General features: G+C 41.5%; 1 protein-coding gene across 1 annotated transcript in view; it reads left to right on the top strand.

The window, feature by feature from the left end:
- LOC126473567 (coiled-coil and C2 domain-containing protein 2A) overlaps nucleotides 1–24,719 on the top strand; it is a 574,642-nt gene that overhangs the window by 459,002 nt on the left and 90,921 nt on the right. The window contains exon 20 of the mRNA XM_050100701.1: nucleotides 16,471–16,659. Coding sequence (XP_049956658.1) covers nucleotides 16,471–16,659 — 189 coding nt within the window. The remainder of the gene's footprint in view (nucleotides 1–16,470; nucleotides 16,660–24,719) is intronic.

The following is a 24,719-nucleotide window of genomic DNA, read 5'->3' on the forward strand; positions in this document are numbered from 1 at the left end:
AAGTGACACACCACATTCTAAAGCTGTAATTTTTCTCTTTCCAGTAAATGGTTTACTTTTTCTCAAATTTTATTAATTAAAAAGTTATTCATAAATTAAGTTTTCCACCCACCTGAAAATACTTTTCTTAGTTGCATCTGGCAGCAAGTTTAGATCTAAAAGCTGATATTACAGTTCTGTTGCCCAAATTTTTCTGATCTAGGAAACACATTTGTTTATTGAAATAGTGTGTTAGTAAAAAAATGCATTGTATCAAGAAAATAGTACATTGAATTTCATTAATTTTACAGTCACCTAAAATACAGCTAAACTAATTACTATTTGGTTCTCTAGAACGCCATTAGTACTAAATTTGACCTCTGCCCACCTCTGTAGCTGAGTGGGCAGCGTGGTTGACCACTATGCGAAGCATCTGGGTTCCATACCCAGTACAGCCAGGGATTTTTCTATGATTGGAGGCCTGAAATGGGATGCACTCAACCTCGTGATGCCAACTGGGGAGCTACTTGACCGAGTAGTGGCAGCACCAGGTCATGAAAACTGACAACAGTCAGGAGAGTGGTGTGCTGACCCCATGCCCCTCCATACTGCATCCAGTGATGCCATTGGCAGAGGATGACATGGTGGCTGGTCGACACCAGTCAACCAACCAGCATCTACGGATGGAGTTTACATTTAGGTATCATTATGAAGTAAAATGTATTTACAGATTTCACCAATTATCCTTACGCTCTTCTATATATAGAACCATCAGACAATAATTACAGCCCTCAGCACCCAGTAGCTGACATGTTAACATGGAATTTGCCAGTCAACATCAGTGTAAATATCTTCATTAAAAATCAACATATAATGAAATATGTTCATAAAACTTTGGTGATTCTATCTGAGAACTGTATTACATAATTCCCATGAATAGTGATTTGTGAAGAAGGATTGTTTGTAAAGACAACGGTGCCAAATGTACTAGGAAATGTGTGAGAAGGAAATTGCCACTGTCTAGGGTTTATCCAATATGATTGCTAAGTTGGTTTATTGGTACTATTGTCTTGGAAGGAACTTGACTGATGAGACAACTATTAGAAATGATAGTTGCTTTTTACAACTTCCACATTCAGAGTAATCCAGGTCTAATGACGAGATGTGTATTGATGGACGTGCCACAGGTGCAGCCAACATTGAACTCAGCATGAAGAACTCAGACGAGGCACGGAGTGAATACTAGACTGCAGTTCAGAGTGAACGATTGCAGTGGACAAAGGGAGCTCTGATAGAGGGACCAGCAGAATGTGGTTGGTGCTTCTCTCCTGATGCAGAATGGTGCAATGTTGTGGGGTGGCATCCTTTACAACCATCTGTTGGAAAAATATCTTCACAAAAATCAGCAAGCACATGACCTGCAAAGAGGAAGAATCGATGCCCGTGATGGCAGCACTAATTGTGGTGACGCTCGCATTGTTATCAGAAAAGTTTGGCTCAGTGAGTTACCATAGTGGCTGTTGGAAATGAACTATGTGTGCTTACATTATGTGTAACCAGCATCTGGAGAGGTAACAACCCACAGTATATCCCTGTGTTGCTTGGAGGTGGATCCTAGGCACCTATAATATCCACCCCCTCCTTAAGAAGAGGTGACAAAGCTAGCTCAGAAGCGATGTAGCTGCTGCTGGGAACAGGTTTCCTTGGCCTAGTGAACAGTGGGGGCATTGGGAGGCATTGGTAGCTTTCAGAAGGAGGTGCTTGACCAAAGGTGACTGCCCGAGATGCAGTGATGCCAACAGACTGGCAAGGCATCCGATGTGACATTGAAATGGATTGCAGAGCAGGCTGCCATTATCGGAGACATGAAAAAACAGGCAAGGAGGGTCATCATTGTGGAAGGCAAGCTGGCCACTGAGACATGGGGACAGTCCTGAGCTCAGGTGTAGCCCAGGATTTTACATCATAACTTCTGTGAACTTCCCACTATATGCTCAGTGAAAAGGATAGCAGAAGGAACTGGAAATGAGAACGATGCCTCAAATAAGGGCGGTATTTCACGATGTGGAAAAGCAGGAACGGAAGGAGGAAGTGAGGCAGAAAATGAAACCATAGGTACATAGTATGCGATAGGATGTTGAGTGAGGCTGGGCTGGCAATGGAGGATGCCAGGCTGGCAGAGGAGGAAGTTGTGCCAGGGGTGGAGGAGGCCATGCCGGCAGCAGATGAGGCTGCACCAACAGCATAGAGGACATGGCATGGTGGTGGCAGCAAGGGGCCATACCAGCAGTGTAGGGGACATACTGGTGCCAAAATGATCCAGGCTGGTGGTTGGGGGGGGGGGGGTTTCAGGCTGGTTTTGTCATACCTGTGGCAGTGCTAGAGACCGTGGGGCCGACTACGTTGGGTAGTGTAGTTGTGGTGTTGGCCAGAGACTCATTGAAACCTGTTATGACCAGACAAAATTACTTTTCAGAATGATATTTTCACTCTGCAGCGGAGTGTGCGCTGATATGAAACTTCCTGGCAGATTAAAACTGTGTGCCCGATCGAGACTCGAGCTCGGGACCTTTGCCTTTCGCGGGCAAGTGCTCTACCATCTGAGCTACCGAAGCACGCCTCACGCCCGGTACTCACAGCTTTACTTCTGCCAGGAGAGCTTCTGTAAAGTTTGGAAGGTAGGAGACGAGATACTGGCAGAAGTAAAGCTGTGAGTACCGGGTGTGAGTCGTGCTTCGGTAACTCAGATGGTAGAGCACTTGTCCGCGAAAGGCAAAGGTCCCAAGTTCGAGTCTCGGTCGGGCACACAGTTTTAATCTGCCAGGAAGTTTCAAAATTACTTTTGTCGGCCATAATTGTGGTTTCTGCGATTACTCTGGGAAAAGGCTCATCAAACTAAACTCATGAAATATTAGTTCACTGTATCATATAAGTGAATAAAAAATTTACTTAACTTTAGCACACTTCTTTGGCATTGGATTGTTGTATACTTTGTAACTGTCATTGACTGGCAAAGCACCACATGATGCATATATTAAAAAATTGTTCTTTTGCAGTAAGAAATGCAATATTTATGAAAGTACACTTCATCAGGAACTTTAACAACTTGTTTGTTCTACATTATCATGTTGACTCCAGATGAGGTCGTGAACTGGGGGCAGAGCTCTTGCATGCCCGACATTATATGGATCTCAGCGCAAGTGCACTGCTGTACTGAGAGGAAGGGTATGTCTCCTGGAGAGTCTCTCACTGGTTGTTGTGAACTGCAGCAAGTCCTCACTAATTTGTGTGTATTGATTCACATTGCCTACTTTGGCGTGGCACTGTGATCTCTGGATGATATTGCAAAACCCATAAGCAGCATCGGGGCAGTAGAGGAGAAGGTACCTCTGTGGGCACCTGACCCAATGCCAATACATTGTTAGGGCCATCTGTGATGGAGCCAGCAATGGCAGGTGACAGGCCATTGGGATGTCGGCCATACGGTGAGGTATTCAGCTGGAAGTTATCGGGCCAGTAGGGTATCAGCAGGGAGTTGGTAGGTTTGGTGGTTAGGGTGGTGGGTCAGTGGGATGTTGGCAGGCAGTCGATGGACTTGGCCAGATGGGTGACAAACTGGTGGGACTCCAGCAGGGTGTTGACAGGCTTGGCTGGGAGCAACAGTAGCGGCATCTCTTGTAGTCATGAGCAGCATGCAATTTGGCTTCTGTTGCAATTCATTGTTCTGTTTCATGCACTGTAGTAGCAGCAGCTACAGCAATAAATCAAGTGAGGTGAAGCCATACTGAAATGAGGCCTAGGCATGTGGTGAAAGAGAAAGACATCGGTAACCATCATAAGTAGTATGAAGAGAATGGGAAACTCTGCTGAGTGAGCATAAAAAAGTATGAAAAAATAGTCATTGGTGGGATGAAATCCACTTCTTGTTGCCAAATTTTGTGTCAAGGCTGAAGGAGCCTCCCCAATTAACTTTCCCCACATAGCAAGAATAAACGAACTTTATTCAGATGTGAATCCAAACTACTTTGCTCCACAAACTATTTTATATTCAGGGCATCCAGAGGCATGATTTTAGGAAGAATTCCGCTAACAGCTGGTAAAATTGTTGTTTATTGAAACACAACAATTTTTGTGGCCCAAAGCTGTATCATCAAGTACAACCTACATGGTAAAAAGCAAAAAACCGTGTCACCACACTTTGTGGATGTTAAAATTAATAAATGAATATCTAAAATATACACACAGTGTTAAAAGTTCATAGGCATACCAATTGCTCCCAGTCGAAATTTGCTATTCAGTGAATATTGTCAATGCTATGGAGAGCGAAAAATAATGAAGATGTGTTCCATTCATTTAGGACAAATTGCTGACAGGTGACACTTGTCGTTACAGAGTCATGTTTTAAAATTTGCCTGCATTTAAAAAGAATAAAGAAAAATGCTGTGTAGTGAGAGGATTCTAAAAGTTTTTAAAGGAACTGGATTGGCAGATTGTCCTAAATGAACGTAACACATCTTCATTACCTTTCACTCATCATTGAATCAACAATAGTCACTGAATAGCAAATTTTGACTAGGAGCAATGGGTATGCCTCTGATCTTTTAACATTGTGAGTATATTTTAGACATTCCTCTATTAATTTTAACATCCACAAAATGTGGTGACACTGTACTTTGCTTTTTACCAAGTAGGTTACACCTGATGATGCAGCTTTAGGCCATAAAATTGGTTGTGTTTCAATAAACAACAATTTTACCAGCTATTAGTGGAATTCTTCCTAATACCACACTTGGTTCCAATACACTGATAGTCACTGGTGTTGCAGTGGAAGAGTTCTTACAAGAGCAAAGCTTATTAGTGGAGAGTGGTAAAAGTGTAGGACAATCCACAAGAGAGGTTCCAGTAAAGCAGAGGCTCATAAATGGTCAGAGACAGCATGGCTGCTACAGATGATGCTCCATATGAGAGACTTCAGACATGGCCAGCGTAATCCAGGAGTAACGGTGAGCGGTGCACTGACTGATAGGCCATGGGTGTGGCTGGTGTTGGGCTCAGTGTGGAGAATTCAGGCAAGGCACAAAGAGAACACTCAGAAGCAGCTGAAAGAGTATGAAAGCTGTGGTGAAAAAAGGAGCTCTGATTGTGGGGTCAGCAGGATGTCGTTAGCACTTGGCTTGGGGTGACTCACAATTTGAAATAGTGCAGAGCAGCCATGCGGTGTCATTTATAGCCATCCGACAGACTTCATGATGAGTGGATATGTGACCTACAGAGGAAGAAATGGTGCCCACAGTAGCTGCACTAATTGCGGTGACTCTCAAGCCACTAGTGGCAAAGTTAGCACCAAGTGTTACCATGGCAACTGAGGGAGAGAGAGTTGACAGAAACTTGGTGTGCCAGAGAGGTGGGAGCCCACAGTATGTGGGGGTGGATCCCAGATTGATATAATAGTCACTAATAAATGTGAAATAACCTCAAGTTTAAGCAATGCCGATCACTGAACTATTTGGTTAAAACGTCAACCTACTTCAGACAACAAAACCTCATGTCATCTAATATTACTGAAGATGTGTAGCAATATGATCAGGTTCCTAACATCACAATGTGCGTCATACAGTAATAGTTGCATGCTCAAGTGGCCAGTCATACTAGACATGGGGATTCTTGCAAAGATAGTTAATATTTGTCATATGGCTAATGTTTGTGACACTTGTCGTGCCTGATACAACTGTCCACTTTTGTATGTGATCTAGCCACATCTCACTGACATTACTCAACTACTATTACACATTGAGTGTAAACTTGGATTTTCAGGCAATTTATCAAATTTACCAAAAGTGTTCCACACCATTTCTGCTTCTCCCTTCATTTATTTTGTTGTCCATTCAATCACTGACTTCAACTGCCATAAATACAAAAAATCACCGTCCGCCATGTGGACGACGTATGGGTATTTGGAGTAGGCATCAACAATAAGTAACCACATGAACCCCAAAAACGGGCCCGCAAAATCGATATGGACGCGATCCCAGGGCCGGCGAGGCACAGGCCAGGGTGCAAACGACTGAGGTCGGCTTGCCTGGTGACACGTACACACAGTGCACCCACAGACCAGGCAGTCAATATCGCCATCGATGTCAGGCCAATACACGTGCTGGCGAGCCAAAACTTTCATACAGGACATACCCCAGTGACTGCGGTGTAACAAACTGAGCACCTAAAGCTGAAAATCCGGAGGAATGACCACCCGATGGGCATCTGACTCCACGGCCAACAAAGGATATCATCGACCACGGAGAGCCTGTGGGACAGGTGGTGCCAGGGGCTGAAATCAGACTGCATGCAATGAGTAACACAGGAGGGCCACCCGTGGACCACATAGCGGAGAACCTGCTGCAAGATAGGGTCGCGGTGGGTAGCCGTGGCAATGTGAGCAGCCATAAGAGGCAGACCATCCAGCGCATCCCGGCGGGAGGAATCAGTGCGAAAACAGAGGACCTCCTATTGATCAAAGGCAGGATCAGGGCCATCTGGGAGATGGGACAAAGAGTCCGTACTAATACACTTGCCACATATTGCCTGTACCTGCTATTAAAGATGAAAGAAAAATAATAATGCTTTGGTACTTAAACTAATATTGGATTCTCAACTCATAATTGAAACAATTTACCCTTCATTGACTGCTATCAGTCTAAGATTAAAGATAAATGAGAAATAAAAATTGGAAAGGCTTTTTTTTTAATGAAAGTGAAGAAGATTTTTTAAGTGACAGTGGAAATGCTTAATAGGCACTAGGTAATTGTAATTGCATTAAAACTCACTCACTCACAAAAATGCAATTCACAGACATTGTGTGTGAGAGTGACAATACTCTAATTAACAATATTCTGGTTGGCATTCACACTCCTGTAGAATTTTTTGGAGGATACCATATTCTCCATTGACTTTAGAAAATATTTATTTCATAATTGAAATTTTGGCCATTCTTGAGAACAAGGATTTTGAAAAGTCAGTCAGATAGACAGACAGAGATATGGACAACATAGTGATCCAACAACAATTCTGTTTTTACAGAATGAGGTATGGAACATTAAAACATATATAAAATAGAATCACTTGAAATTCAAAGACATATTCTGATAGGATTATAAATATTACAAAGCAAAATGTATGGCTGACTGGGCTCATAGCTTAATCTCTGTGAGGCAGTGATAAATTTTACCAAACAAAAGAAAGTCATTTTTGCTTGAAGGAAATATTATTGATAAGAGGTTATGCAGATAGTTTTTGCTACAGCTAATTATTTAATATCAGCGAGGAAAAGGTATTGCTTGTAGGGGAGAGTGGGGCACATTGAACCATAAAAAATATTTCTCCATGTTACTCATCCAGTAATTTTATTACCGAGTTGTGATTTACAGATGTTACACTAAGCAGATTCAGAAGGATGTAGGTGGCAGTAGGTACTGGGAGATGAAAAAGCTTGCACAGGATAGAGTAGCATGGAGAGCTGCATCAAACCAGTCTCAGGACTGAAGACCACAACAACAACAACACAGTTTAATCATTCAAGTATCAATTGGCCTTATATGTTTACATTGTCATTAATTGTTTTTTAGCTGCACGCCTTTGAATAAAATTTGGTAAATTGTTCATTGTGCCCCACATGTGGGGTACAGTGAACCACTTTAAACACATTCACTGAAAAAACCTATTTAGCATACAAAGTAAGTGTAAATGTACTTTAAACATAATGTTTACATATATTCCATGTGTGAATCATATAATTAAATCTGTAGGCACACAATCATGTAACTTATTTTGGAATTACCAAACATCATCAGGTCGTGGGAGCACTTAAAGAATGTTGCTAGCTGGAACAAAAACTTCATCCTTTACTTGAGGAAAATAAAACTTCCCTCCCAGTTTTTCCCTTTTTCTCAAAAATGATACCTGATAGTCTCCTGCATCATCCTTCAGTTTCAAAATCTTCCCTACATAGTAAACCGGTGTTTTGGTCAAAACAAAATCATCTGTTTCCGGTAATTTGTCCAAGTCTTCAAAGTTGTACTCAGATTCACCAGACACATCCACGTTGACATCGCTCTCTTCATAATGCACCTCACTAATGTCGTCATCTGATTCCTGCTGATAAAGCTTCTGCTTGACCTTTTTATTGGGATGTTTCGTGGTTTGCAACAAATCTTTCTCCGGTGTATCAGTTGCAATTAAACTTCATCCTTCATAAGAGGACGAAGCCAATGAACCATGGCTCATTGTGCCCCAGGAGAACTTGGTTCAATGTGCCCCAACAGTACATGTTTCAAACAATGCTCATGTGATGTTATGTATTAACATTGTTAATATTTGAAGATCTATATCATTAAAATATAGTATTGATATTGTTATAACGACTTGTTGTTGTTGTGGTCTTCAGTCCTGAGACTGGTTTGATGCAGCTCTCCATGCTACTCTATCCTGTGCAAGCTTCTTCATCTCCCAGTACCTACTGCAATCTACATCCTTCTGAATCTGCTTAGTGTATTCATCTCTTGGTCTCCCTCTACGATTTTTACCCTCCACGCTGCCCTCCAATACTAAATTGGTGATCCCTTGATGCCTCAGAACATGTCCTACCAACCGATCCCGTCTTCTGGTCAAGTTGTGCCACAAGCTTCTCTTCTCCCCAATCCTGTTCAATACTTCCTCATTAGTTATGTGATCTACCCATCTAATCTTCAGCATTCTTTATCATCATACATTTCTTCAATTTCTTCATCATCTGCAGAGCTAGTTGGCATATAAACTTGTACTACTGTAGTAGGTGTGGGGTTCGTATCTATCTTGGCCACAATAATGCGTTCACTATGCTGTTTGTAGTAGCTTACCCGCATTCCTATTTTCCTATTCATTGTTAAACCTACTCCTGCATTACCCCTATTTGATTTTGTGTTTATAACCCTGTAGTCACCTGACCAGAAGTCTTGTTCCTCCTGCCACCGAACTTCACTAATTCCCACTATATCTAACTTTAACCTATCCATTTCCCTTTTTAAATTTTCTAACCTACCTGCCCGATTAAGGGATCTGACATTCCACGCTCCGATCCGTAGAACGCCAGTTTTCTTTCTCCTGATAACGACATCCTCCTGAGTAGTCCCCGCCCGGAGATCCTCCTGAGTAGTCCCCGCCCGGAGATCCGAATGGGGGACTATTTTACCTCCGGAATATTTTACCCAAGAGGACGCCATCATCATTTAATCATACAGTAAAGCTGCATGCCCTCGGGAAAAATTACGGCTGTAGTTTCCCCTTGCTTTCAGCCGTTCGCAGTACCAACACAGCAAGGCCGTTTTGGTTATTGTTACAAGGCCAGATCAGTCAATCATCCAGACTGTTGCCCTTGCAACTACTGAAAAGGCTGCTGCCCCTCTTCAGGAACCACACGTTTGTCTGGCCTCTCAACAGATACCCCTCCATTGTGGTTGCACCCACGGTACGGCTATCTGTATCGCTGAGGCACGCAAGCCTCCCCACCAACGGCAAGGTCCATGGTTCATGGTGGGGGGGAGATAAACACTTACTTTCTCTAAAATTTGGTGACAAAGGATTGAACAAAATTCAGTCTATCTATGTCTCCAAAAATTACTTCACTATCGCGAAACTAACATATCGCCAATATAACACTAATGGCGGGAACTAGATCCTGCAGAAAACAAATGGCAGTCGGTAGAGCAGTACCGACAACATATGCACAGAGGAAAAAATAAATTACCACTTTGTGTTTAATTTTGAATGGGTATAGTTAGAATAGATTTTTCAATAAGAAACTATTACAAGTCTCTGATGTATAGCTTGTGCTTGTGCTAAGTTTAAAAACATTTAAGTAACTTTTCACAGCAAAAGAAATTTAGATATGCCTGTGGAAGAATTTATAGACAAGATAATTTCTTTTAATAACCATATTTATCTAAAAAGATAGTGTCCTATGCTTACTATCACCACTTTAAATGTATTTGCCAATGCATACAAGCTATCAATTTAGAACTAAGGAATCTCTGTGAGAGTATAATAAGTCAGATGCTTGTACCTATACTAATGACTTTAAAACCAGTATTCTGGTGCAATTGCAACAGTGATTGATTCCACCACAGGGTAATGCTAACAGACACATAAGTGTCGACCAGATACTGACAGTCAGACTAATCATATTTGCGTATGCAGTGGCACAGTGAAAAGGCCACACCTGGCTTTCGTCTGTATTCTGCAGCTCCGTTATAAAACACGTATCATGATTTTATCTCAGTGTCATCTTTGTTTTCTCATCTTACTTCTGATAAGTCTACTGTATCCCATTTGATGTCATTGAACTCCTCTTCCCACCTTATTAACCTGCATTCAGTTCCTAAGTTTCTGTTATTTGTTGATTCTTAATAAAAGTTGTAGATCCAGTTGGACTTCTAAGATTCTTATTATTGTTTATTCAGCTATTTCACTAGATAGATCACTGTACAAGATATGCTGTCAAGTAGTCAGCCACATAGAAAACACACTAACTTACTCAACTTTTGGAGAAAGTTCTCTCATGCACTTCACTGCAATTTGAAGAGTATAGATGTAAAGCTAACAAACATTTTTATTTATTGTTATATTTATTTCATGAATCAAAACATTTAATTCATTATTATGATCATGTCATTAACAGTCAACATAAAAGTTTTCTGGGTGTGATACCGCGTCATAATGTATAAAACTACTGCTGCTGGAGAAAAACCAACATTTCGGCCATGGTTGCAGTGGCCTTCTTCTAGGTCTGTTTTCTCCAACAGCAGTAGTTTTGTATATTATGACATGGTACTACACCCAGAAAACTTTTATGTCGACTGACTCTGCCCGCGAAAGCTTACGCAATTATATGTCATTAACAGTCACGTAAAGCAGAGGTTAAAAATACATATTAACGATCAATAAATAGTAAAATGTAAACTTTTGTGGCCAGAAAAGTCACACTTGTTAAATTATTCTGAGCACTACACCAAGAATTTCCTAATGAAATGCAACATTTCCTTTCCATCTGTGGAGAACATGTTCAAGGGATGTTGCAGGTTTTTTGAAGATCCAATGCACACCCTAGCACTACTGGCTGAAGTAAAGATTACACAATTATATGTCATTAACAGTCACGTAAAGCAGAGGTTAAAAATACATATTAACGATCAATAAATAGTAAAATGTAAACTTTTGTGGCCAGAAAAGTCACACTTATTATATTATTCTGAGCACTACACCAAGAATTTCCTAATGAAATGCAACATTTCCTTTCCATCTGTGGAGAACATGTTCAAGGGATGTTGCAGGTTTTTTGAAGATGCAGTGCACACCCTAGCACTACTGGCTGAAGTAAAATTCCAGTCCCATGTGCTTCCATGCAGAGGCATGACATCACATGTTCTGAAAACTCAAGCACAACTGGCCACTGTCACTTGCTGACATTCACTGTTGCTATCATCCCATAGTGGACACACCTCTTTCAGCATCAGAATCCAGTTATCATTCAGTGTCACACTCTCTTGCATCCAACTAAAATTATTGGGGTGTTTAGTAACCTCTGTGGTCTCTCTGTATAGCATTTTATGGTATCCAGATGTAGCTGCCAGTACTTGAGTTTTATCAAAATTAATCTGGTGATCATTTAGCTGCAAAGCATATTCTGAAACAGCTTATCTGTGTGTCTTTCCCATTCTGCAGTTGCCATTGTGTTCTTCTAGTCACATTTGGGCATTCTTGTAGTAGAACTGTTACATGGTTGATAAAGAAAAGTGCTCAAGTAAGCAGAGAAGGCAGAAGAGTTTGTTCACTGTAGTTGTGCTACCACCAAGTCTTTATGGGCTTCTGAAAGTTCATAAAGAAAACATTCCACTGTGATTGAATAAAAATCTCTCGGTGTACATGCCGCGTCAATTCAGGATAAAATTCCAAGCTTTCGACCACTACCTCCATGGTCGTCGTCAGGGCTAAAACTGACTGTCGTGAACTAGCGAGGTTCCCACTTTTATATGCAAAGGACGGCTTCTGATTGGCTGGAATACGTCATAGCTACAGCAATATGGCGCGTAGTGAAGTGGTGCCCTCTACTTCCATAGATGTAATTTCTATCCCGCGTTGCTTGCAGCGCCATCCCTTGAATCAGGAGGTAAAGCGCGGGAAGTTTTTCTCTGCGACTTTTCTTTATCCAGTGCACTCTTCCAAGTGTCACTAAGTGCATAGTCGTTGTCTCTGTTAAAGTTATTATCGCTAAGTCTAATTTCGACTGCTTTCCAGATTACAGAGTCCCAGTAATTCGATGCGTGGGCTATTACTCTGGTTTCTTTAAATAAAATCTTATGCTTGTTAAGCAGGCCTGACGACGACCATGGAGGTAGTGGTCGAAAGCTTGGAGTTTTATCCTGAATTGACGCGGCATGTACACCGAGAGATTTTTATTCAAGAAATATGTCGCGAAAGACTTCGTAGCCATATTCCACTGTGATGTATGTTAAGCTCCATTTGTTTGCCCACCTGTTCAGTGCCAAATTCTGTGACAGCTCTATTACAACTGCACATGGGTCAGTTGGGCTCTATATCAATAATTTGGCACATTTTATCAGTAAATTAAATGGCATAGTGGTCCAGTCAGAAGAAATGTTAGCTAGTTTTGATGTGATATTGCTGTCTACCATGATTCAACTTAATGAGGTGTTGGAACAGACAAATAGGATTTTTCCTGCTGATGTTGCAGAACTATTTAAATCCTGTCTTATGACTATGTTCTTCAAATAGAATAATGAGTTCTACAAACAGACAGAACGTATCATTGTGAGGAGCCCCTTAATCCAGGAGATAGAAAATTTTTACGTGGGGAAATCTGAAGAACAGGCATTAGAAACTGCATAGATGGAAGTTTACATTTTCTTGATGTGCTAGTCATCAAGAAAGGAGGTGGTAGCTGAGGTCAAACAGTATTCAAACAGTATACTGAAAATCCACTTACAAGGCCTGTTACCTACACCAGGTTTCAAATTATCACCCACAACAAAAGCAAAGTGTTATAAGTTGGATGGAGCAAGAAACATCTGTGAAGCAGAGCTGCTTGATGTGGAGCCGAAAAATCTCGCTAATGCATGATTGTTGTTGTTGTTGTTGCTGTTGTGGTCTTCATTCCAGAGACTGGTCTGATGCAGCTCTCCATGCTACTCTATCCTGTGCAAGTCTCTTCACCTCCGAATAACTATTGCAACCTACAACCTTCTGAACCTGCTTAGTGTATTCATCTCTTGGCCTCCCTCTACGGTTTTTACCCTCCATGCTTCCCTCCAATACTAAACTGGTGATTCCTTGATGCTTCAGAACATGTCCTACCAACCGATCCCTTCTTCTAGTCAAGTTGTGCCACAAATTCCCCTTCTCCCCAATTCTAGTCAGTGCCTTCTCATTACTTACATGATCTACCCCACATTCTTCTGTAGCACCACAGTGCAAAAGCTTCTATTCTCTTCTTGTCTAAACTATTTATCGTCCAAATTTCATTTCCATACATGGCTACACTCCATACAAATACTTTCAGAAAAAAACTTCCTGGCACTTAAATCTGTACTCGATGTTAACAAATTTCTCTTCAGAAATGCTTTCCTTGGAATACTACTTTATTTGTTTCCTTTACTGCTTGCTCAATATACACAGATTGAATAACATTGATGGTAGGCTACAATCCCGTCTTACGCCCTTCTCAACCATTTCTTCCCTCGTACCCCTTGACTCTTATAACTGCCATCTGGTTTCAGTACTAATTGTAAATAGCTTTTTGCTCCCTGTATTTTACCCCTGCCACCTTCAGAATTTTAAAGTGAGTATTCCAGTCAACATTGTCAAAAGCTTTCTCTAAGTCTACAAATGCTAGAAATGTAGGTTTGCCTTTGCTTAACCTATCTTCTAAGACAAGACGTATGGTCAGTATTGCCTTGCGTGTTCCAACATTTCAACGGAATCCAAACTGAACTTCCCCAAGGTCAGCTTCTACAAGTATTTCCATTCATCTGTAAAAATTGGTGTTAGTATTTTGCAACCATGACTTATTAAACCGATAGTTTGGTAATTTTCACACCTGTCAACACCTGCTTTCTTTGGGATTGGAATTATTATGTTTTTCTTGAAGTCTGAGGGTATTTCACCTGTCTCACACATCTTGCTCACCAGATGGAAGAGTTTTGTCAGGGCTGGCTCTCCCAATGCTATCAGTAATTCTAGTGGAATGTTGTCTACTCCTGGGGCCTTGTTTTGATGTAGATCTTTCAGTGCTCTGTCTCAAACTCTTCATGCAAGATCATATCTCCCATTTCATCTTCATTTACCTCATCTTACATTTCCATAATATTGCCCTCAAGTACATCGTCCTTGTATCGACCCTCTATATACTCCTTCCACATTTCTGCTTTCCCTTCTTTGCTTAGGACTGGTTTTCCATTTGAGCTCTGGATATTCATACAGGTGATTGTCTTTTCTCCAAAGGTCTCTTTAATTTTCCTATAGGCAGTATCTATCTTACCCCTAGTGATCTATGCTTCTACATCCTTCCATTTTTCCTCCATCCATTTCTGCTTAGCCATTTTGCACTTTCTGTCAGTCACATTTTTTAGTTGTTTTTATTTCTTTTCGCCTGCTTCATTTAGTGCATTTTTTATTTTCTCCTTTCATCAGTTAAATTCAATATCTCTTCTGTTACCCAAGGATTTCTACTAGCTCCTGTCTTTTTACCTACTTGATCCTCTGCTGTCTTCACTATTTTATCTCTCAGAGCTACCCATTCTTCTTCTACTGTATTTCTTTCCAGTATTCTTGTCAGTCATTCCCCAATGCTCTCTCTGAAACTCTACAACCTCTGGTTCTCTCAGGTTATCCAGGTCTCATCTCCTTAAATTTCTGCTTTTCTGCAGTATCTTCAGTTTTAATCTACAGTTCATAACCAATAAATTGTGGTCAGAGTCCACTTCTGCCCCTGAAAATGTCTTACAATTTAAAACCTGGCTCCTAAATCTCTGTCTTACCATTATATAAACTATCTGAAACCTTCCAGTGCCTCCCGACCTCTTCCACATATACAACCTTCTTTCATGATTTGTTGATCAAGAAAAGATAAATATCCACTGAGAGAGAGAGAGAGAGAGAAAGAGAGAGAGCAAGCATTAAAACAGATATGAAAAGACCATAATGATGTACAGGAATCTGGGAAATCAAAGGTTTTCTTGCATTTCATTAAATACCTTTCTGACTGCATATGAAAAATCTTATGAAACAGAATATCATTGCAATCTATAAACCCACCCAGAAGATACAGAACACCTAAAGTTGACCAAGGATTGTTGCAAACCGCTGGGAAAAGCAGGAATTTTAGGGATTCCATGTAATTCTAAAGACTTATACATGGATACTATTAAAAGAACAGCTGAAAAATGGGTAGAACACAAGGCTAACTGTGCACGGACAGATCAGCTTTTGTTGTAGAACATGCTTTAGAGCCAGGAAACCATATGATTTATTCTGATGAGAATCAAGTACAGGCAGCCACAAGTGGATACCATGAAAAGCTATAGAGAGAGGGCGTAGAGATTGCTAAACACCCCAATAGATTTAATCAAAATGAAGAGGGTGTGAAGCTGAATGATATCCAGATTCCAGTGTTGAAGATGACGTTTACCAATCTTTCACCACAGTGTGATAGCAATAGCAGATGACAGCAGCCAACAATGGCCAGTTGTGTTTGAGTAATCAAAATAAACAAGGAAGAATCCAGGGTAGAATAACAACAATGTGATGGAGAGAATAGTTTGTACTCATAATATAGAGGAGGTGTTGAGTTGCAGGCAGTCACAGAAAAATGGCTGCTAAGCACTTAAGCTTTTGGCTAAAAGGAAATAAAAACCACACACCTTCACACGAGCACAATTCACACATACATGGCCAATGTCTCCAGGTCATAGTGGCTTTTTCTGAATGATGAAGACTGTTTTCATTAGTGGTGAATTGCTACAGAAGATGATTCTATAATACATCACTGAATGGAATAAGTCAAAACAGGCAGATTTTCAGACACTGATGCGCCTGATTTTGTAGATTATCCAGAGAGCAAATGTTCCTGAGTTAAGTCATTTCAAGTATTTAGTGTTTCCTCCAGTTAAGCCTGTTCTCTATTTAACTCTTAGGTCAGTGGATGTTTTATTGCACATTATTCTTAAAAATCTGTCAACATCTTGTTCAGTGCAGCAGTTGCTAATGCCAAGTAATACTGAATTTTATTGACAGTAACTGTAAATAAATCTAAAAGCAGTCTTTTGGATACAAAAAGGGAACAAATATCATATAATTTATATTTAATCTGAGTGTAAGAAATGCTTCTTGGCTTTATTGTAGAAGGTTTTAATTGTGTTTAGTTTATATCAAGTTTTTCTGACTCCACAGGTTGAAGGTACATTCAAACTGTACTCACCACCAGTATTATTAGGCTATGAAAGGGAATCTCAACTCTCACAGCTGGCAAGTTTGTCACTTTCTGGAGATAGTCAGCTGTTGCAGCCACAGAATGATGCAACATTTCTCACTCTTTTCATCACAGTGCAACCTCCTCTTAACCCACCAGAATTACTGAAGGTATTCGAAACATTCAATTTGTATCTATATTTTATATGTTCATTTTGTAATATAGAGACTTAGTCATAATAGAGATCATAACTTCCATTTTTAAATATAGAAAAAGGTACCCAAAAGAAACCGAACTGATTTTTGGTGGACAGAGCTTCTGTACTACTACATTTTGCTGCTAGGAGTACTTAGTGAACATTCCAGAGCCAGTAAGCTGAGTTCTATCACTGAAGAAGGTTAGGACTAGTTTTGGCAGAGCTTGAAGTAACAACGGATTTATGTGATTATCTTTTTTGCAATGGCTGATTTCATGGACAGCATGCAGCTGTGAAATTCTGGTTTTTGCTCAGAAAAAGTGGAACTCTTGAAATGTTAAAAACAGTGTACTAGGATGATTCCATGGGGAAAACTCAATTGTTTGAGGGGTTTTCTTGTTTCAAAAATGGTGAAACATGAGTTGATGACAAACCTTGTTCTAGTTGTCCTTCCATGAAAATGTTGAAAACATTTGTGCACTTATTAACAGACATTGATGATGGACCATTGTAGAAATAGTGGAGCTGTTGGGAATGACTTAGAGTGACAGAAGATTTGGGAATAAAAAGGGTGACTGACAAATTTTTGTCATGACCGCTAACTGATGAACAAAAATGCGGTCATGTGGAAGCATGCTGTGCTTTGAAAAAAGAGTCCTGCAATGATCCAAACTTTTTTTTCAAGAATTATCATAAGTGTGGAACTTGGTGCTATGATTACAATCCTGAATCAAAGCAGTAATCAAACCAGTGGAAGACTTAAAGTTAGCCTCACCCCAAGAAAGCTCATTAGGTGAAATGAAACATTAAAATAATGCTGCTTTTTTTTCCCTAAATGAGAGGAGTCACACATTCAGAGTTTGTTCTGTGGGGTCAGACAGTTAATCAGGCTTTTTACTTGGAAATTTTTAAATGATTGTGCAACAGGTGTGCAGCAGAAGTGGCCTGGTTTGTGGCAGCTGGATGAGTAGTTTTGCCATCATGACAATGCCCCTACTCACACAGCCCTTGTTGACCAAAAATGGTGTGACCCCAGTTCCTCACACCCCATACTCACATGATCTTGCTCCTTGCAACTTCTTTATGTTTCCTGGAATGAAAAGAGACAGAAAAGGAAAGCATTTTTCTGATGTTGATGTTGCTGACATACAGAAAAAACTACTGAGGTGCTGTCAAGCATCACAAAAGATGAATTCACCTTCACTTACCAATTCATTTGCTATCCTTGCATTTCAAATAACTCCTTTCAAGTTATTAATGTTGATGAACTCTCAAAGCCATAACACATGTGGGTCCATATGGTAGAGTATGATACAAAGTGCATACAGCATGTTATCGTATAGAATAGAAGCTTTATTTTGTTCAAATGGTGCACAACAAGAAAGCACATCTGCTTGATCTGAAACCTTAGAGAGCAACCCCCCCCCCCCCCCCCCCCCCAAATCACCCATCCATAGTGTGCAACACTGGGGAAAGGTGATCGCCATGGGCCGATGATGGTGCATAGTATCTAATTGTTGTGGAATGTCAGTTGTTGGGAGAATTTTGACAACGTTCACTTGTGGGGAGTTGTCCTGATGGTCCTCAATTGGAGTGACAAAGGGTTATGATGTTCAGGGGGTGGTGATTGTTAGGAAACCATTGGCGGACAGCCATGATACGATGGCTGCTTCTGATGACCAGGAACTTATCAAGCAGTTTGATGCTAAGGTCCTCAAATGGAAGTATTTGACATCAAGTTATATTACAAAATTTTTGATGTCCATAGTGCATGTGTGTGGCCACACTATGTTAGATGGTAGAGGTTGATATGTCATTGTCGGTGGATGTGTCATCCTGAACAATCCATGCAGGTTTTAGATGGTTGATAGATACTGTGCTGGGTGTTCCAGTCAGTAGTATTTTGAATGTGCCATGTTTTAAAGCCTTGTGTGGACCTGTATAAGGAAGCTGTCAATCAAGCAGGATTGTATCATAATCGAGCACAACATGATTGCAGACCACTAGTACCTTATGATTGAATACTTTAGGAGTGCTGTGACATTTTAGAGGTTGTATCTTGAGTTTTGTAATGTGTTCTTTTACCCCGGTGAGGAGAGCAGGAAGTTTGCTGGTTTATTCCAGTGGCATCTGTAGCACAAATTCAGCAGGAAGGGCAAGCAGCTTGACATAGAGAACTTTAGTGGTAGGGGCATGAAGGTAATTTATGTGGGTGGTGCATATGCCTAATAGCACCCTTGGTACAGCTTCTGTTCAGAGACGACCAAGGCACATAAGGAAGGCTTTTAGTGCTTGATGCCATTGTTCCACAATACTGTAGCTTTGAGGGTGGTAGGTGGTCATTCAGTGATGATGAGTGCCACAGAAGTTACATAATTCACTGAACAGGGCAGCTTCAAATTGTCAGTCTTGATTTATGATTATGGACACTGGACACCTGTACTGGGAAATCCAAGCTTCTATGAAGGCTCTGGTGGTTGGCACTGCTGACATGTCTTGGAGAGACCGCATTGTGTGGTTGATGACTGAAAGAATGTATTGGTAACCCTCAGACTCCTGGAGGGGTCCCGCCATATCTTGAAAATGCCATATCAGTATCATAAACTGTCTGAAGTGTGGTTGTGCCCGGCATCCCACTTTGCTTTCTTGAGGAGGTATGCACATGCATGTCAATTCCTTGAAATCTTTCTTGACATTCGGCCATACAAAATGAACTATAATAAGGCACTTCAAAGGTTCAACATTGGGATGTAACGAAAATGGTTGAGGGATGAAGGAATGCATTTGTTTCGTGACTCATTCTACTGCATCTGTCTCATTGTTCCCTGTATAGGATGATGTTCAAGTTTCAGGGTAGTAGTTGTTTCATTGAGGAAGACTTAGAGCTGTTTGTTGTGCTGTTCAGCCTCCACAAATTTATCATAGCTGATTTATGTGCGGAGAGGATATTGATTCATGAGAGGTAATTAATGATGCCATTGTCCATGCCTTTAATCTGATGCATGTTGGTTGTAAACTGTGTGATGTAATCTATGTGGCAGAAATGTCTAGTGCATAGGTTTTTCGATGGGTTATGGATTGAGCCCTATAGTGGTTGGTGATCTTGTTGATGACTGGTGGGCTGCCTTCTACATTGTCCTTGAGTTGACAGATTGCCTCATAGACTGCAAGAAATTCACAGTTGTAGGCAGACCATTTACTTTTGGAAAGAGTCCGTTTTCACAAAAAAATCAGCATGGTTGCTGTACACCTCCCACTTCAAGTCACTTGTGCCAGATATTATGGTTAACCATTTGAGTGCCAACACCATGAAAAATATATAACTTAAAAATTTTTCACACCGAAGACAGATGCCCCTGCAAGGTAGTGGGTGGATTCCCCGATATTCCATAGTGGGTAGCTGCCAGTTAGGATACATGCATTAAGAGTTCTGTAGTCACCACATAAACATAAAGTATCATCTTTCTTTGGCACTAGTTTAATGAGGAAGCCCACAGACTGTTTCAAGGTCTGACTGTTCGGGCTTGTAAAAGTTCATCAACCACTGCCTTGGTGGTGCATAGTTTATCTGATGGAAATGGTGTTGTCTGTGTCAGACTGGAGGGGACCAGGCATGGTGGGGATCTTGTGTATTGTTCCATTACTGATGGTGCACTGGGTGAATAACAAGCGAGGGGAATTCGTGGGTGGTAAGTTGTGCATGGTAAGAGCAGAGAGCACTAGAGCAGGATGTGCATTACTAACCTTTTTGGTACTTAAAGGCTTTCTATACGGCTGGTGTAGGTGCATTGGAAGTGTGCTGCACTGGTACAATTGTGTTATCATCAAAAAGTGAGGTTGGTCAATAGTTTTGTAGATGATTATGTGCTGCAGTGAGTTCTTCAGATGTTTTTTGGATTGCCGGTCATATTGTTTCAGTCTCCTGTTTGAGGGCGTAGAGACTCCAGGTGGCTCTCAAAATAAAGAAACTGGTTTTGTTAAGTCTTAATGATTGAGTTGATGCAGTCAAGTAGAAGATGATAGTGATCATCCATAGGGGTGTACTACTAGTTGTTGAGTAGAGAAAATGTACTACGGACATGTTGCATTTCCAAGAGGGCACGGCTGATGATGCCAGCAGCTTACCAATCATTGCATGTTGAATCAACATGCCATTTCATGAATCCAGTAGAAGCTGGGAATGCCAGAGGAAATCAGCACCAAGTACCAGTTTGCTGACATGCCGATTCAAAGTTTCTTGTGACCATTGTTCTGAACCCCAGGTCCAATGTGCGAGTTTCAGAGCCTTAAACAGTGATTGCTGAGTTGTTAACAGCGTGATGGTGTATAATAGTGTTTCTGTGTGCTGTGGCAGCAAAGATTCCAGGTCCCACACTTATGTCGGAGCCATAATCAACTAAATAGTATCGCTGTCCAAGATTATCTGAGATATAGAGTCTGCCATTGTCCTGCATTGGAGAATGTGCAGTGGTCCTTTGCTATGCGAGATGAGGTGGCTTGAATGATAATGATGATCTTGTGCACCTATTGCAGACCATGCAGCCCTTTTGGGTGGTTACACAGCGAATGGCAGTTGCACACAGTATCGCCAAACTATGCATGATAGCAGCAGACGAATTTTGTAGTGTCACTGGTGACATCATATGCACTGAGGATGCTGTCCAATACAGTGAACCATACGGAGTACAGACTGGAGGCGACATCTGTGGGTGGTCATTCCAATTGCCACGGAAGAATTGGTAGCTGTAACATAGGTGAATGTCCCATTTTCGTATGAAATGCAATTGTTAGGGCAGCCAGACAGTGCATTTGTGTTGGTGACTGCATCAACACTGGGCCCAAAATTAATTCACATGGCACAAAAAGTCATTGTTCACAGCAGGTGATCAGGGGTAAGTTCAGTCAGATACTAGTGGTTCGGTACGGGCCTTTTGCAGAGCAGTGGTGGTAACGAAATCACACAGGGTGTCACTGTTCAGAATTATTGAAAATCATTGATGCACTCCACAGGCAAGTGTCACTCTCACTTTTGAAGATATACTTCGTTGGAGAGGTGGCTGTGATGCATTGTATACTCCGGTACTGCACTCGTTCATGTAATTCATGAACTGCAATGCACAATGCTAACAAAGTGGCTGCAGTTTTGATACATAAGAGCTGGTTTGGTGTGTATTTGCTGTAATTCATAGTTGTTTTGGGACACCAATGTAGATCTATATGGTAGAGAATGACACAATATACATACAACATGATACGGTACGGAATGAAAGATTTATTCAGCTCACGTGATATACAGTAAGCAAGCATTTATGCTCAAGCCAAAAACACAGTCAGTTCCAAATATAGTCTGTTGTGAAGCAAGATTGATTGTCGGCAGGGTAGCACAATGTGGTCTCCCCCCACCCCACTCCCACCACCCACCTCACCCCCCCCCCCCCACTGACCCCCCCTCCCCTCACCCCCCCCCTCCCCACACACACACACACACATTAATAAATTAACAATCCCAGTGTGGAGTAACTGATAACATGTCATGACCTGAGAGGCAAAGGAGAGACAAGAATGACAAAAAGAAATTTTATAATGTTTAGAAGAACAGAAAGAAAAGAAGAAGAAACACAGAGTGTGGCATGAAATGACAACACATTTAAAAAACTGTTTAGTGGTTTCAGTGACTGGTCCTAACAGTGGTAGCAATGTACCTACTAAAAAACAACCAAATACAAATGCTTTATGGCAGACACGGTTTTGACAAGCGATAGACAGTTTCAAAAATACAGTCCCTAAGGAGATTACCAAAAAAAGAAGTAACAAAATCTTTTGACTTGATGTTACAAGCAGAGTAATAAAAATCATTTGCTTAATTGATATGACCACCCTTCAGCCACCTGTGTAATCATTCAATGACTCTGGGGATGTTTCCTAACAGATTCATATGTAGAATAATGATACCTCCTGTGGTGCCCAGGGGCACAAGCCACAACACACATGATGGCTATAATGTGCAAGTCATGAAAAAGCAATGCTTTGCAGTCCATAGCAGCCATGTGGGATTTTCAGATATGCCCCCAGACCACCAGGAGGTGCACGAAGAACTACAGACCTCTAGGTACCTCGGCAGGCCACAGCAAGAGGTCACTGTCCACATCGCAAGACCACACCTACATCTGGTCATGAGTTACTAGGGGGCAGAATGTCCCTTCCTGTCCCAGCTATTTAAAGAGACCCAGGGATTACTGACGACAATTCCCGTCGACAAGAGTGGCTGACTCACGTGCCGACTACTTTTAGTCCCTCAGTTAAGCTCTTGTTGACATACCATCAATGACAACAGCAGAACACCAAAAAGTAGGCTTCTGCATTGGAAAAGATCTTTCCTCAAGTGTTAGTTATTTCACTGTTTAGTTCTGGCTCCAGGGAATTAGGTGGAGCCAAATCCACAGAACTGTATTTCGTTTGGAACCATGGAAGAGGCAAAGTTAATTTGTAATTATAAATTGTGACAAACAGATTTTTTGTTTTCAGAAGGACAATAATGAATTTATTGCACTCCTGAGACTCTCTTTCAGTTAGGACATAGTGACACATTTTCTAACATCCATCTAAAAGAATGCAAACAAGAAAATCACCTCTAATTGGTGGCCAATTTCACTCCTTTCTTTTTTCAAAATGCGTGCAGAAAACAGGTTGTAACAGAACACTGACTCACTCTTTACAGCATTACTTGCCAGCTGCCTCTCAGTTTGGCTATTGTAAGGGATTTTCTACAGAAAAAGGCCATATATGATTTCAAAAATATAATCCTGCCAGTGATAAAACTCCCGTTGGTATATTCTGTGACATTTCCAATGATACTGATTTTTGTGAAGCACAAAATTCTAGTTGGGAAACTATAGTTCTATGTCATAAATTATATTCCTCTTTCAAGGACTGAGTCTTAACTTCATAACAAAAAACAGAAGGTGGCCTTAACAATATACAGACGACAGAAATTGAAACAAAATCAGAATGTGGAAACACAAAATGTGGCATCACTCAAAATTCCTAACCTACATAAATGTCCTTCCACTGGCTTTAAAGGACTGTTGTAGCTGTGTAATTTTGTAATGACACATACATACACTCCTGGAAATTGAAATAAGAACACTGTGAATTCATTGTCCCAGGAAGGGGAAACTTTATTGACACATTCCTGGGGTCAGATACATCACATGATCACACTGACAGAACCACAGGCACATAGACACAGGCAACAGAGCATGCACAATGTCGGCACTAGTACAGTGTATATCCACCTTTCGCAGCAATGCAGACTGCTATTCTCCCATGGAGATGATCGTAGAGATGCTGGATGTAGTCCTGTGGAACGGCTTGCCATGCCATTTCCACCTGGCGCCTCAGTTGGACCAGCGTTCGTGCTGGACGTGCAGACCGCGTGAGACGACGCTTCATCCAGTCCCAAACATGCTCAATGGGGGACAGATCCGGAGATCTTGCTGGCCAGGGTAGTTGACTTACACCTTCTAGAGCACGTTGGGTGGCACGGGATACATGTGGACGTGCATTGTCCTGTTGTAACAGCAAGTTCCCTTGCCGGTCTAGGAATGGTAGAACGATGGGTTCGATGACGGTTTGGATGTACCGTGCACTATTCAGTGTCCCCTCGACGATCACCAGTGGTGTTCGGCCAGTGTAGGAGATCGCTCCCCACACCATGATGCCGGGTGTTGGCCCTGTGTGCCTCGGTCGTATGCAGTCCTGATTGTGGCGCTCACCTGCACGGCGCCAAACATGCATACGACCATCATTGGCACCAAGGCAGAAGCGACTCTCATCGCTGAAGACGACACGTCTCCATTCGTCCCTCCATTCACGCCTGTCGCGACACCACTGGAGGCGGGCTGCACGATGTTGGGGTGTGAGCGGAAGACGGCCTAACGGTGTGCGGGACCGTAGCCCAGCTTCATGGAGATGGTTGCGAATGGTCCTCGCCGATACCCCAGGAGCAACAGTGTCCCTAATTTGCTGGGAAGT

The sequence above is a fragment of the Schistocerca serialis genome, chromosome 4 (genome assembly GCF_023864345.2).
Source record: "Schistocerca serialis cubense isolate TAMUIC-IGC-003099 chromosome 4, iqSchSeri2.2, whole genome shotgun sequence".
Lineage (NCBI taxonomy): Eukaryota > Metazoa > Arthropoda > Insecta > Orthoptera > Acrididae > Schistocerca > Schistocerca serialis.